The following is a 15,587-nucleotide window of genomic DNA, read 5'->3' as shown; positions in this document are numbered from 1 at the left end:
AAAATGTAAAGCATTAAGCATTAAGATCCAGTACGAGCATTCTTATATACATCTTATTTCATGTTTTTAGTGGAGTCACAAACCTGTCCGATTTGTTCAAAGAGTGTTTTGCGTTTGACAATGCACATCCAACTCGTTCACATGTAAGCATTAAGAAGAGAATTATTTAATTCCATAATATGCTAACACACAAATTTATTTTAGGAATCAAAGGAACTACAATTGTGAATTATGTGATAAGAAGTTTGGCAAAAAGGCAGGCTTAGATAGGCATGTACTGACAGTGCACGAGAATGTGAAAAAGTTTAAATGTGAGGAATGCGGAAAGGGGTTTGGAGAAAGATTCCTGCTCACAAGGCATCAAAGTACACACAGTTCAGTTCGAACATCGTTTTATTGTACTGTTTGTAAAAAGTATGTGGATAACATCAAGAATCATTACAAAACTGTCCATACGGATTTACCATTTGAATGCGAGCACTGCTTTCCGACGATTTTCAAAGCAAAGAGATTATACCGTACATGTGTCCTCAAAACATACAAAATTTAGAAAATGGCTATGTGATTTATGTGGTGGTAAATTTGCTGAAAAATATCAACTCAGGCGGCATTTTCAGTCTCATCTCAATGCCAAAGGAATCACAGTAGCAGACATTCCACAATATAATGAAATATTTAATGAGAAATCAAGATCAAGATCCCAAAAATCATCAAAAAAGTCCATAGACAAGAAGTTTGCATGCAATTTATGTGGAAAAAAGTTTGCAGCAAGAACACTTCTTAAAACTCATCTTGACAGACATCAGAAAAGGAAGGAAAATTATTGTAATATATGCAAGGTTTATGATGATAATATTAAGGAACATTATGAAACTGAACATAAAGATCTTGAATATTCATGCAAAATATGCTTCAAAAAGTTCGCAAGAGGCACTCAACTTAGAAATCATCATTCTGCTAATCATATTGAACATACTTGTGATATTTGTGGGAAAATCTTTTTTAATCTCACGACCATTAAACTGCATATTGACATGGTTCATGCCGATCCTGATATTGACATGGTAAAAGAAGAACCGTCAGATGATGATTACAATTATGTTGATCAAGGAAATGATTACGAAAATAGAAGTGATCATTCTGAGATTGATATCAAACCTAAGGATATTGAGCAGGTCAATGTGGACTCAATTCCGATTGATATTAAAAAGGAACCAAAAGTCCTATATGACGAATCTTTTTATGAAACAGAAATGACAATTAAAAACGAGCAAATATCGGAACCTGAGGATGCAGATACTTACGATACTGAAATTGCTGACAATGTCAAGGTAGAAGAAATAACAATTGAACCTGACCAAATTGAAGACACACAAACATTTAAGGATAAAGATGACCTAGAATTTAAGTGTAATGTTTGTGAATCACTACACGCGACCAAAGAGACATTTAGGGAGCACTTTATGTCTGATCATGCAGAAGAGAAAGATGAGCTGTTTACCTGTATCGCATGCGATAAAACATACAAAACAAAAGAGTTAATCTTCCTGCACGCACGAAGGATTCACCGAAAGTTGAAAAATGAACCTATTAAAGTCCGTCCTGATCCTGAAGAACAACCTTCAATAATGTGTAGTTACTGTGGAAAAATCTTCAGATCGCAAGTGACTTTAAATCGTCATGTTCAAGCGATGCATTGTGAGAAACGAATTCCTTGTCCAGTTTGTGGTAAAAAATTCAGCTTTTTAACCGAAATGAATAAGCACAGGTGAGTAGTAGCTTAAGGTTGCCTAGATAAGACTTTGAAATAATCAATCTTTTTCATTTTTCAGGGACAGAAATCATGACAAAAAACGTAAACATAAATGCAGTAAATGTCCACAACAATTCGTAACTAAATATGAACTGAAGCTTCATCTAGAGCATAATCACAATCTAAATCGAGAAAACACCTTTCCAGAGTTCATGTGCTATTGTGGAGTATCCTGTAAGTCACAAAGTGTATTAGCTCGTCATAAAAGAATGGTTCACGGTGATAAAGATCCTGATATCATTCGGGAATGTGAAATTTGTAAGGAAGTACTTAAAGATTTATATTTAAAACGAAAGCATATGGCCCAAGTGCATTTGAATGGAAAGAAATTGAAGAGAACTTGTGGATATTGTAACACGGAATTTGAACTATATGAAGATTTTAAAGCTCACATTGAATCACATGCTGAATTATTCATTTGCATTACTTGCGGAGAATTCTTCTTTGATGCTGAAACATTAGCATCTCATCAAAGCACTCACAGAACAGTTGATATTAATTTAAGGAAATTTGAATGTGATCATTGTGGACACCGTACATTCTTAAAAATTCAACTTCAGATGCACATGATTAAACATTTGAAAGATTGTGCAATACATTATTGTGATATTTGTGGGAAAGGATTTAAGTTTGCATCGTCTCTGTACACACATCGTAAATTTCACGGAGAAGGAGAATTTGCATGCACACAATGTGATAGGAAATTTGTTAGGAATCATGAACTTGTTGTCCACATTCGAACACACACTAATGAAAAACCTTTTAGGTAAGACAATACCTTAAAATTACTTAATTAAAGTATAAATCATATAATATTTTTGAATAGATGTCAAGTTTGCGGTCGTGGATTTTCAATAAAGATTTTACTACAGAATCATCTACAATCTCATCCAGAAACAAGAGTCATGTTTCAATGTAAAGGATGCAATAATGCATTTACGGACAAAAAGCAATTGAACATGCATGAAGATTTAGTACATCCTGAATTGCGTCCTTATCGTTGCGACATGTGTTGTATGTCCTTTAGATATGAACATAATTTAAGGAAACATAATACACATAAACATCTTTAAGGAAATGAGGAAAACGAGTATTATAGACACGGTATAAATGTATTAAGTTTAATGTAGAAATTAAATAAATTACATTGACCAAGGATGATTTTCTGGAAGTTGATATTTGAAATACTGGATATAAATGTTTGCTTCAAGGACTTGCTTATTGTTGTTCCATACATGAAAAAATGTTGAAAGTCCTCATGTTATCGAGGGACTCGAGCGCTTTTTTGTTCCAGCGATTGGTATTAATTAGTAAATACCTATCAATGCAATCAGTACACTGTTTTTCGTAAAATTAAGCTATCAAATAAAGTGAAAAGTCTGTAACTCGAAAGGACGAAGTTGATGCTTCAACTAGTTCTCACTCCTCAGTTAGTCAGCCAGCCGATCAAAGTGAGCTGAAAAGAATAATTTTTACAAAATTGCGCTAAAAACAAACTTTTTCCACAGAAAAGATTTTAGAAAACAATAATAAACTTAAGTTTAGATTAATAACTAAGATCATGAATGGACAAGTATTTTGCGAGCTTTGTGGGATATTAGTAGATAGGAACCAATATGAGAGGCATAAAAAGTATGGACATAAAGAGATTAAGGATAACAGATGCAGTTTTTGTGATAAAACCTTTACAAGTTAGCTATTAACTCTTAATAATATTCCTTTTCTGACTATCTTATTACTATATCTGTATGTATTTCTATTTTAGGCTCTTACAATTTGCAGTATCATATGGCTCATCACATTAATGCTAGATCATTTATATGTAATGAATGTCCAAATGCTTTCAACACAGCTGCAGATTTAGCACAACATCAAAGAGTTCATGATAAAGGAAGAGCTTTTGAATGTACAATATGTGGGATGATCTTTGAATCCAGAAGTCAAGTCAATAGACATATGAAAATTCACAAAAAGGCTGTAAAAAAACCGTATGTGCCACGAAAAGGTAAATTATTGAGTTGTATTAACGATACACTCATTGCATTATTTTTTTTTTTTATAGCGGAACCAAGAGAGTGTCCAATATGTGAAAAGACTGTCATGAATCTGTCAAAGCACAACCGATTCGTTCACATGTACGCTTATTGAGCATAAAGTAACTATGAGTAAACTACAAAGTAAAGGAATACTTTCTTTCAGGAATCAACGGAATTTCAATTGCGACTTCTGTGACAAAAAGTTTGGGAAGAAATCAGGCTTAGATAGACATGTCCTGACGGTACATAAAAAAGAAAAGAACTTTAACTGTGAGGAATGTGGAAAAGCTTTTGGAGAAAAAGGCCAGATGACAAAGCACATCCAACTTGTTCATCTGTAGGCATTAAAATAGTACTTTCTTAATTCCATAATATGTTTAAAAAAATTATTTCCAATTTTTAGGAATGAAAAGCTCTACAATTGTGAATTATGCGATAAGAAGTTTGGCAAGAAGGCAGGCTTGGACAGACATGTATTGACAGTACATAAGAATGTAAAGAACTTTAAATGTGAGGAATGTGGAAAAGCCTTTGGGGAAAAGTCAGTGCTTACAAGACATCAAAAAGTACATAGTTCAGTTCGAACATCGTATTATTGTACTGCTTGTAAAACTTATGTGGATAATATCAAAAATCATTACGAAACTGTTCATGCGGATTTACCATTTGAATGCAAACATTGCTTTCGGCGATTTGGAAATCAACAAAATTATAATAAACATATGTCCTCAAAGCATACATCAAACCATACAAAATACAGGAAATGGCAATGTGATTTATGTGGTAGTAAGTTTGCTGAGAAATATCAAATCAGGCGGCATCTTCAGTCTCATCGCAATGCCAAAGGAATTACAAAAGCTGACATTCCACAACAAAATGAAATATTTAATGAGAAACCAACATCAAGTTCCGAAAAGTCATTGAAAAACTCAATAGATAAGAAGTTTGCATGCCATTTATGTGGAAAAAAATTTGCAGCACTAACATTTCTTAAATTTCATCTCAACAGACATCAGAAAAAGAATGAAAATTTTAGGGATATATGCAAGATTTATGATGATAACATTAAGAAACATTATGAGCCTGAACATAAAGTTCGTGAATTACATGTGGAAATGGTTCATGCTGAACATGTGAAAGAAGAACAGTCAGATGATGATTACAATTATTTTGATCAAGGAAATGATTACAGTCATATAAGTGATTGCATTGAGTCTGATATTAAACCTAATGGTATTGAGAAAGTCATTGTGAGTTCGTTTAGTATTAAAACGGAACCAAATGATTTATATGATGAATCTTTATTTGAACCAGAAACGATAATTAAATGTGAACCTGAGGATGCAGATACTTACGATAGTGAAATCGCCGATACTAGTAAGGAAGAAGAACCTGAGAAAATTGAAAACACGAAAACATTTGAGGATGAAGATGTCCAAGAATTCAAGTGTAATGTTTGTGAATCACTGCACTCGACAAAGGAGACATTTAGACAACACTTTATGTCTAAACATGTGGAAGAGAAAAATGAGTTGTTTGTCTGCAATGCATGCAATAGAACATTCAAAACAAAAGAGTTAATCTTCCTGCATGTGAGGCGGAATCACCGAAAGTTGAAAAATCAACCAATGAAACTTATTTCTGTGTGTACTTACTGTCGTAAAATCTTTAGTTCTGAAGTGACTTTAAATCGCCATGTTCAGGCAGTACATGGCGAAAAACGAATTCCTTGTACATTTTGTGGTAAGAAATTCAGCTTTGAAGCTGGATCATTATTATCTCATCAAAGTACTCACAAAAAAATCGATTGTAATCTTAGCAAACTTGTTTGTGATCATTGTGGATATAGCACATTTTCAAAAGTTCAGCTTCAGATCCACATGCTTAAACATTTGAAAGGTTGTGAACTACATTATTGTGATATTTGCGAGAAAGGATTCAAAACTGCATCGTTTCTGCACATACATCGTAAATTTCACGGAAAAGGAGATTTCGCATGCACACAATGTTATAAGAAATTTGCTGGGAAATATGAAGACACACAAACATTTGAGGATGATGATGATCAAGAGTTCAAATGTAATGTTTGTGAATCCATACATCCGACAAAAGAGACATTTAGGGAGCATTTTATTTCTGAACATGTGCAAGAGAAACATAAGTCGTTTGTCTGCAACGCATGTGATAAAACATACAAAACAAAAGAGTTAATTCTATTGCATGTGAGAAGGATTCATCGAAAGTCAACAAAATGAACCAATTAAAGTACGACGCTTTAAAGATGCTTAAACTTACCAAATATTTTATTGAGATATTTGTGGGAAAGGATTCAAAATTGGATCGTCTCTTTACATGCACAAAATGTGATAGGAAATTTGCTATGAACCTAGACCTTGTTGTCCACATTCGAACACATTAAGGAAATACCTCATCTACAATCTCATCCGGAAACAAGAGTCATGTTTCAATGTAAAGAATGCAATATTGCATTTACAATTGAATATGGATGAAGATTTAGTGAATTGATCCTTTTCGTTGCTTACATGTGCGTATGTCCTTTAGATATGAAAATAATTCAAGGAGACATAATACACATAAACATCTTTAAGGGAATCAGGAAAATGAGTATTATAGATATAGTATAAATGTACTAAGTTTAATGTAGAAATTAAATTATTTAAATAAATTTCATTGCTCAAGGATGATTTTCTGGAAGTTGATTTTTGAAATAATGGATATACAAGTTTGCTTCAAGGGCTTACTTATTGTTGTTCCATACATGAAAAACAAACTCTAGAAAACAATAATAAACATAAGTCTAAATTAAAAATATTTGAATAAAAGTTATGAAAACTTCCATTAAGTGTTTTAACATAAAATCAATTAATTAGCTAGGATCATGAATGAACAAGTGATTTGCGAAGTTTGTGGAATATTAGTAGATAGTAACAAATATGAGAGGCATAAAAAGTATGGACATAAGGAGAATAAGGATAACAGATGCAATTTGTGTGATAAAACCTTTACAAGTAAGCTATTAATTTAATAATATTTTAATTCCTGAATGTCTTATGTGTGTATGTATCTCTATTTTAGGTGCTTACAATCTACAGTATCATATGGCTCATCACATTAATGCAAGATCATTTCTATGTAACGAATGTCCAAAAGCTTACAACACAGCTGCAGATTTAGCACAACATCAAAGAGCTCATGATAAAGGAAAAGATCCTTTTGAATGTAAAGAATGCAAGATGTTCTTTGAAGCTAGGAGTAAATTCAATGTACATATGAAAACTCATAAAACGGTAGTAAAAAAACCTCCTGTGCCACGAAAAGGTAAATTATTGAGTTGTATTAATGCATCAAATTACATGTTTTCCTTTTAGTGGAACCAAAAGAGTGTCCAATATGTGAAAAGAGTTTTGTAAGTCTCTCAAAGCACAACCAAATCGTCCACATGTATGCATATTGAGCTTTATTTAACTATCAATCAAACTAAAATATTCCGGTCTTTCAGGAATCAACGGAACTATGATTGTGAATTCTGTGACAAAAAGTTTGGGAAGAAATCAGGCTTAGATAGACATGTACTGACGGTACATAAAAAAGAAAAAAACTTTAACTGTGAGGAATGTGGGAAAGCTTTTGGGGAAAAAGCTCAATTAAAAAAGCACGAACGTCTACACTTATTCACGTACTGTGCAAGATGCAAGGATCATTTTGAAGACATAAAACAGCATAATGGAGAAAAACATAGCAATCTGAAGCATTCCTGTGAAAGTTGCTTCAAAGTTTTTGAAAGATTGCGGGATCTTGAAAGTCATATCAAAATTAGGCATTCAACAGTACGGTCATATTTCTGTGATTATTGTGATAAAGGATTTGCTGAAAAAATTCAAATAGAACGGCATATGAAAGTTCACAAGAAACAATTTTTACGAGATTCACAGATCAAAAAGGAAGAAGAAATTGATTTAAATGAGTTAGAAGATAAATCTAGCCCAGTAATCAATCAAGAACAAGCTTTCAATCAGTATATAACTACGGAAGTACAAATTAAGGAGGAAATGCAGGATAATGATATAGATTTTATCAAGTATGATGTCGACCTTTTAAATTCTTCCTCTCCGGATGAAGTGGATTTCAAAGAAGAACTAAATAGTTATGAAGATGATGAATTTGTACTACATGATGTAAATAATCAAAGTGATGGTCCAACTATAAATGAAGACCACAAAAAAGCTAGTCGCTCTAAAAAGTCCAAAAAAGAAGTTAAAGCCAAGAATGTCTATAAAAATTACTCGCGTAAAGAGCATGGAAATAAGTTTATCTGTGATATTTGTGGTAGCCAATTTTCCTATAAATTCACAGCCCGAAAGCACATGGAATCAATTCATAAGAAGATTAGGTATGAATGTGAAATGTGCAACAAGACATTTACATCTAAAAACACACTGTATACTCACATTAAAGTCGTTCATCAGAAAAGACTATTGCATGAATGTCAGTTCTGCAAGAAAAAGTTTGGAGTTAAATATGCCCTAACTAAGCACATCGAAATTGTACATACGGAGAATCCAAATGAACTGAAGAAACATAGATGTGATTTATGTGGTAAAAAATTTTCATCATACAGTGGCCTTTATACGCACAAGAAGGGAGTTCACGAGAAAGTGAAAGGACAAAAAATAGTTAAATATCCATGCAAGATATGTTGTGAACCATTTAAATCAAGACATCAGAATTTGGTCCATTCAATTCAAGTTCATATTAATGGAAAGAAGCTAAAGAGAATTTGTGGATATTGTAAAGCAGAATTTGAGCTTTACGATGATTTCAAGACTCACATAGACTCACATGTTGGACTTTTCATTTGTATGATTTGCGACAAGTTCTATTCTGATGAAGAATCCCTCAAATTTCATAAAGATATACATAAAGAAGTTGACATAAAATTTAGGAACTATGTTTGCGATCACTGTGGTGACCGATTACTGACAAAAATTCAGATGAAGGTATATGATCCCTTTCAGATTCTTTTACATCCAAATAACATTTTCTTGTCAATTTTAGATTCATTTAAGGAAGCATACTAAAAGCTTTAGACTTTACTATTGTGATTATTGCGGTAAAGGATTCAAGTTTATTTCGTCACTTTATACTCATCGGATTTATCATGAAGAAGGAAGATTCACGTGTACTTACTGCGAAAAGAAATTTGCTAGAAATTCTGAGCTTGTACAGCACATTCGCAGCCATACTAATGAGAAACCTTTTAAGTAATAAGCATCAATACTGAACCATACATAAAATAATTAAAGTTACCATTTCTATTTTCAGATGTGAAATTTGCAGTCGTAGATTTACATCTAAAACTTTATTAAAATACCACAAACAAACTCACCCTGAAACGAGAGGATTCAAATGTCGAGAATGTCAACAAGTGTTTGTGACCAATGGACAGCTGGCAACTCATGAAAATCAATTTCATCCTGAAATACGTAGTCATTTTTGTTTCATATGCAATATGTCTTTCAAATATGAACATAATTTAAATAAGCATAATTTACACAAACATAATTAAGAGAAGATCCTTTTTGGATAACCACCTATTTTTGCTACAAGGACTTTTTGTTGTTCTATACATGAAAAATTTCAAAACAAAAAATAATAAAATTTTCAATTTCAAATTCATGAATTAAAAGTGCTTATTTCCATCTAACAAACAGCATATTCGTAGATTCCTTTAAAAATTATAGTGTTTAGTGATTACTCAGTTGTGAATTATGTGCGAACAGGTTGTCTGTGATGTTTGTGGAATATTGGTAGATTCAAATAAATATGAGAGACATAAGAAGTATGGTCATAAAGAGAAGACCAAAAAGGATTTCATGTGCAATTTGTGCCAAAAAACCTTCACAAGTAAGAAAACAGCTATTCAAGCTTCAATCTGTGGAAGTCTTATTTATTGGAATATTTATTTAAGGTCTCTACAATTTACAGTATCATATGGCTCATCACATTAATGCTAGATCATTTTCATGCAATGAATGTCCTAGAGCTTACAATACAGCCGCAGATTTAGCTCAACATCAACGAATGCATGACAAAGGAAGAGATCCTTTCAAATGTGAAGAATGTGGGATGATCTTTCAAATAAGGAGCAAATTCAACACACACATTAGAATCCACAAAACAGAATCTAAAGAACCAAAGAATTGTCCTATTTGCAATAAAAGCTTCATTAGTTTGTCAAGTCATAATCGGATCGTCCACATGTAAGGTTTTGTAACGGTAATTTTTAAATATGTATCTTAGATTTTCCATTATTTTTCAGGAATCTTAGAAACCACGACTGTAAATTTTGTGATAAGAAGTTTGGCAAAAAATCAGGATTGGATAGACATGTGTTGACAGTTCATGAACATCAAAAGAATTTCAAATGTGAACAATGTGGAAAAGCTTTTGGAGAGAAAGCTCAATTAAAGAAGCATAAAAGAGTTCATTCATTAGTTAAAGATATAACATATTGTCCAAAATGTAGAGAGAATTTTAAGAATATTAAGCAGCACTACGAAGAAATGCACAGCAATTTAAAATTCATTTGCCAGAGTTGCTTTAAACGATTTAAAAAGCTTCGAGATCTTGAAATTCACATTAAAACAAAACACTCGACTTATCGTTCATATTTTTGTGATTACTGTGGTAAGGGATTTGCCGAGAAATTTCAAATAGAACGGCATTTGAAGCTTCATATTAAAATTGTGAGTTCTAATAAGAAAATCAAGGAAGAGTTTGAGTACTGCGAAACGGAAAGAATCTTTGTTGATGCATTGGATGTTGAAATTAAAGTTGAAGAAGACATTCGATTTGATGGATTGGATAAAAGTGAACAACTTGACAATTCTATTGGAGGAAGCGATGTAAATTCCAAAAGTACCGATACATTTGATTCAAATTTATTGAAAATCAACAATTCCGACTCATTGAATCAATGTCAAAAAGATGAATACTCAATAACCTGTGATAAATGCAATGAGACGTTTATTAGCAAACATGCAGCACAGCAACACATGCAGTGCAAACACATCTCATCAAATATTCAACAAGTATCAATAGTTTGCATTGGATGTGGAATTAAATTCATGACAAAATCTCAAATGCAGGAACATTTTAATAAAATTCATGACACTGTAAATGGCTTTCACTGTACAAGCTGCAACAAAATGTTTGGAAAAGTCAAGCTTCTTAAAATTCATCACCAAGCTAATCATACCAACATAAGGTTTGAATGTAAAGACTGTAAAAGGAATTTCAGCTATAAATCAGCACTAGATCGACATTACAAGAGAAAACATCTAAAGGAAAGGAATCATGTATGCAATGAATGTCAACGACAGTTTGGAACTAAATTTGAATTGGATCAACATTTTGAAGGACATCATCGAAATATGAGAAAAGAAAATAGAACCTGCAGCTTTTGTAATAAGACATTTATAAATGAAAGGAATCTAGACATTCATATGCAAGCCATTCACAACAATAGTAAGCATGAATGTGAAATTTGCAGAAAATCATTTAGTTTCAAATCTGCAAAGGATAGACATTTAAAAGTTGTTCATTTACATCAAAAATGTCATGAATGTACAGACTGTGAAAAGAAATTTGGAACTAGATATGATCTTAAGAACCATTTTAATCGTTTCCACAATACGAATCCAGTTGAACAGAAGACATTTAATTGTAAACAATGTGATAAGAACTTTGTGACATCCAGTGCACTTTCAAGACATCGAAGAGGTGTTCATGAAAATATTAAGCAAAAGGCACCAAAAGATTACAGATGCAAATTTTGTCATGAACATCTCAATAACAAATATCAGAAGGAGAAGCACTTTAGTCAAGTGCATTTAAATGGACACAAACTAAAACGATCATGTGGATACTGTAAAATGGAATTCCAACTTTATCAAGACTTTAAAAATCACATCGACTTGCACACTGGCATTTATATATGCATTACATGTGGTGCTCCTTTCACTGATTTAGAAATATTAAATCAGCATGTAGAAAGTCATAAGAAAATAGAATTGAAATTGAGGAGATTCATCTGTGATTTATGTGGACATCGACTTTTCAATAAGATTCAACTGAATGTAAGTAACTGTTAAAATTGATTGAGATAGAATAATAATCAATTGTCATACCTCTCAGGTTCATATGAGAAAGCATGTGCAGCACAAAAACTTTTACATCTGTGAAATCTGCGGACAGAGTTACAAGTTTATTGCACCATTTTTATACCATAAAAAATTGCATCTAGGACAGAAGGAATTTATTTGTAGCTACTGTAATAAAGGATTTGTTCAAAAACAGGACCTATTGATCCATACTCGTCAGCATACAAACGAAAAGCCTTTCAAGTAAGTTTACTATCTTGTACTTAATAAAATCATTACTTATGCTGTCTTTTTAATTTAGATGTCCAGTTTGTGGTAAAAGATTTACACAGAAACAAGTTCTGACTTCTCATTTACAAACTCACACAACGACTAGAATTTCTTATGAGTGCAATGACTGTGATATTACATTTTATGACAAATTAAAGCTTAAAATTCACGAAGAAAAGTTTCATCCTGAGAAAAGGCCATTTATATGCTTCTGTAACATGACATTCAAGCATGAACATAATTTTCGTTCACATAAGATTCATAAACATCAGCTGAGCAGCAGTGATATTTTGAAAACAGAAAATGATTTTGGTGATTTTAATGGAACCAGTCGACTAACTTTATAGATTTAAGTATTTATAGACCTTAATAAGGAAGAAGAAAATGTGATAAAGCATAAAAATTTTAAGTTTCAAAAATATGCATAAGAAATTTTTAACGTCCTTGCGGAAATTTCAAAATCATGTAAGCAGCGACTTCACATACACCATAAAGTGTACTTTGTAATATCAACAAAACATTTATGCTTAATACATGTAAAGATCTGATAAATTAAAAAAGAAAAGAAAATAATTTAGTTTAATGTTATCAGTTATATCATCAACATGTCAAAGATTTGGAACTACCTAAATAGTCCAGAATTGGTGTATAAAGTTCAGAACTTCTTTGGACTAGAAAGAACAAAAGATGATAAAATAATAATAAAGAATAAGTTCTTCTATTATTTATTCATAATAGGAACAGAATTAGGTGACTTAGCATATTAATCCTATTTATCACATAAATTAATTCATTCTTATCAATTCCTTTAGGCGATGAACTTTTCTATGGAATTTTCATTCCTATGTGTTTCTTCAATTTGGACGGGTTCATCGGTCGAAGATTTGTGTTCAATTGGTTCATTAATATGTATGTTGGACAGGCTTTGAAAGAATTTTTCTTAACAGAACGTCCAAAAGCACCAGCAATAAAAATGCAAAAGAAATTTTCTAATGAATACTCGTTACCCTCAACTCATGCTATGTCCTCACCGTCAATTGCTGTGACTATTGTTTACTTTGCACTAGAACGTTATGATGTCAATTTGACAATCTGTGCTATTTTAACTGTGATATGGATTTCTGTAGTATCATGGAGTCGAGTATATTTAGGGATGCATTCCGTGTTAGACTTAGTGCTCGGATTCTTCTTATCAGCTGTCCTTCTAACGGTTGTTTTACCTATTACCAATACTATAGAGCTGTTTTTAGCAACGAATGTGTTTTCACCAATTGTTTTGTTAACAGTTACGATTACTGCTATGGTTTATTTCCCCAGACCATCGACAAGAATCTTCACTCGAACAAAGTAAGCTTTAATTTAATACAATATTAATGACTGTAATTAAGAATTTGAAAATATTTTAGGGGTGATACGACATCAATAGCTGCAGTCTTTGTAGGTATCGAATTAGGACATTGGCTGAATTATCAAATGGGATATCTCGATGATAGTCAAGTAGTTCTGCCATTGGCAGTGGAATTCAACAATATTCTCAATTTTATAATGAGGACAGTAATTGGACTTTTGATTGCTGCGGCTAGTGAATTTATAGGAAAATTGGTAGCTTATTCCTCATTGTGTGCTTATTATGGTGAAGATAAGAAGAAGCTTAAGGAAACTCCAGATTCTATAGATAATACAAAGAAGAATTTTATAGACTTGACAACGAACTTTCTTACATACTCATTTTTGGGATTCTGTACACTTTTCGTAGTCCATCATATTTATAGTTATTTCAACATACAACGAACTTCATTTTATACTGAAATTTAAGATAATTTTAATAAAAGTGTGAGAATTAACTTTACATTTCCTGCCCAAAACATTTCATTACGACTATAAAAATTTATTTTTTGTCTAAATTAGTAGGATCGTCATGATCGATTCCTAAATCCTTAACATCAGAAAGCTTAGATTCAATAATATTTGAATAGTGATCAATTGGATTATTGATATTTTCGGAAGTCATTGCTGATGATTCGGAAATTGGATTAGCTTTATTCTGTTGTTCATTTATGGTTTTATAAGTAGCCATAGCTTGTGTCACAATTGAACTGACATCAGCAGCATTAGCATTGAGAATGAGAGTGTTTCCAGTTTTTGCAAGATTTCCAAATGCTTGAATGTAGTTTTCAGCAACGAGCAATGATGCAGCGTGATTTCCAGATTGATTTTTCAATTGTTCTCCTACATGCTTTAAACCTTGTGATCTTGCTATCGCTATTGTTAGAAGAGCTTTCGCTTGACCTTCTGCTATGTTAATGCTTTCTTGCCTTTCTGCCTCAGAAGCTAGAATTTTTGATTGTCTCTTACCTTCTGCAACATTGATATCAGCTTCTCGGATACCTTCAGATTCTAATACAACAGCTCTCTTTCGTCTTTCAGCTTCAACTTGCATCTGCATAGCTTCGTGAATTCTTTGCGGCATTTTAATTTCACGAATTTCATAACGCAAGCACTGAATACCCCAACTTTCTGATGCTTTGTTTATAGCTTCAACTATGCTAACATTAAGGCTTTCACGTTCTTGAAATACTTTGTCCAAACTTATCTTTCCAAGTTCAGATCGCATCGTAGTTTGTGCTAGTTGAGTGATAGCAAATTCAGCGTCCTCAACACCATATGAAGCATTATAAGGATTGATAACTTTAAGATATAAAACACCATCAATATTTAAAGTAACGTTATCCGATGTGATAGCACTTTGTTGTGGAACCTCTGGAAGTTTAAAAACAAAATTATGACGAAATCTGGATCATTACTTTGAAATAAAATTCTTACCTATTGCAATTTCCTTCAAACTTTGAACATATTTAATTTGATCAATTATTGGAATCAGGAAGTTTAGACCAGGATTAAGTATTCGGGAAAATTTTCCCATTCTCTCGACGACCCATGCTTCCTACATTAATTATGATTTTTGTTTGTTTTTATAAAAATTTGTTACCTAAATAAAATTTTATGTTTTTATCTTACTTGCTGCGGCACAAATAGCACTCCAAGGTTTATCGGCGTTGTTGTCTTGTTTCTATGAAAATGTTCTAAATTATTTATGAGTCTTCGCGCTATAAATCTACTTGAATTAATATTTCTTAAGGATAACATTATTTTATTTTGTTTTTTATGAGAGGTTACTGACTGAACATACGAATTCAAAATTTAAAAATCCGTTAAAAAATGTTGAAAAAATGAAATTTTCCCTTCTGAAAAATAAGAATCATGAATTGTGAGATAGTGAATAAA

The 15,587-nt window shown here is 32.2% G+C and overlaps 5 protein-coding genes across 5 annotated transcripts; 4 read left to right on the top strand and 1 right to left on the bottom strand.

Moving 5' to 3' along the window:
* Positions 1-280: 280 nt before the first annotated feature.
* LOC139097395 (oocyte zinc finger protein XlCOF6-like) lies at positions 281-3,073 on the top strand. Its single transcript, XM_070649216.1, has 3 exons — positions 281-1,768; positions 1,833-2,579; positions 2,640-3,073. Exons 1-3 carry the CDS (start codon positions 417-419, stop codon positions 2,884-2,886), a joined length of 2,346 nt encoding a protein of 781 aa, XP_070505317.1. The 5' UTR covers positions 281-416; the 3' UTR covers positions 2,887-3,073.
* A 219-nt stretch (positions 3,074-3,292) lies between these two features.
* LOC139097376 (zinc finger protein 91-like) lies at positions 3,293-9,494 on the top strand. Its single transcript, XM_070649189.1, has 11 exons — positions 3,293-3,504; positions 3,579-3,818; positions 3,876-3,948; positions 4,013-4,186; positions 4,253-6,101; positions 6,737-6,878; positions 6,946-7,188; positions 7,239-7,311; positions 7,370-8,867; positions 8,926-9,131; positions 9,193-9,494. The coding sequence occupies exons 1-11, from the start codon at positions 3,375-3,377 to the stop codon at positions 9,434-9,436; spliced, it is 4,872 nt and encodes a 1,623-aa protein (XP_070505290.1). The 5' UTR covers positions 3,293-3,374; the 3' UTR covers positions 9,437-9,494.
* Positions 9,495-9,816: 322 nt separating this feature from the next.
* LOC139097375 (zinc finger protein 845-like) lies at positions 9,817-12,649 on the top strand. Its single transcript, XM_070649188.1, has 4 exons — positions 9,817-10,130; positions 10,190-12,008; positions 12,229-12,275; positions 12,334-12,649. The coding sequence occupies exons 1-4, from the start codon at positions 9,862-9,864 to the stop codon at positions 12,647-12,649; spliced, it is 2,451 nt and encodes an 816-aa protein (XP_070505289.1). The 5' UTR covers positions 9,817-9,861.
* Positions 12,650-12,663: 14 nt separating this feature from the next.
* On the top strand, positions 12,664-14,169 carry LOC139097397 (sphingosine-1-phosphate phosphatase 1-like). The gene is made up of 3 exons (XM_070649218.1): positions 12,664-13,052; positions 13,115-13,649; positions 13,709-14,169. The coding sequence occupies exons 1-3, from the start codon at positions 12,908-12,910 to the stop codon at positions 14,115-14,117; spliced, it is 1,089 nt and encodes a 362-aa protein (XP_070505319.1). The 5' UTR covers positions 12,664-12,907; the 3' UTR covers positions 14,118-14,169.
* On the bottom strand, positions 14,143-15,475 carry Stoml2 (stomatin like 2). The gene is made up of 3 exons (XM_070649217.1): positions 15,321-15,475; positions 15,126-15,246; positions 14,143-15,062 (listed from the first exon to the last, which is right to left on the bottom strand). Exons 1-3 carry the CDS (start codon positions 15,447-15,449, stop codon positions 14,191-14,193), a joined length of 1,122 nt encoding a protein of 373 aa, XP_070505318.1. The 5' UTR covers positions 15,450-15,475; the 3' UTR covers positions 14,143-14,190.
* Positions 15,476-15,587: the final 112 nt, after the last annotated feature.

The sequence above is a fragment of the Chironomus tepperi genome, unplaced genomic scaffold (assembly GCF_022539635.2).
Source record: "Chironomus tepperi strain 1889 unplaced genomic scaffold, CSIRO-AGI_Ctep_v1 contig_421, whole genome shotgun sequence".
Classification (NCBI taxonomy): Eukaryota; Metazoa; Arthropoda; class Insecta; order Diptera; family Chironomidae; genus Chironomus; species Chironomus tepperi.
The sequence above is the reverse complement of the archived record's forward strand: the minus strand, read 5'-3'. Positions and strand labels throughout refer to the sequence as shown.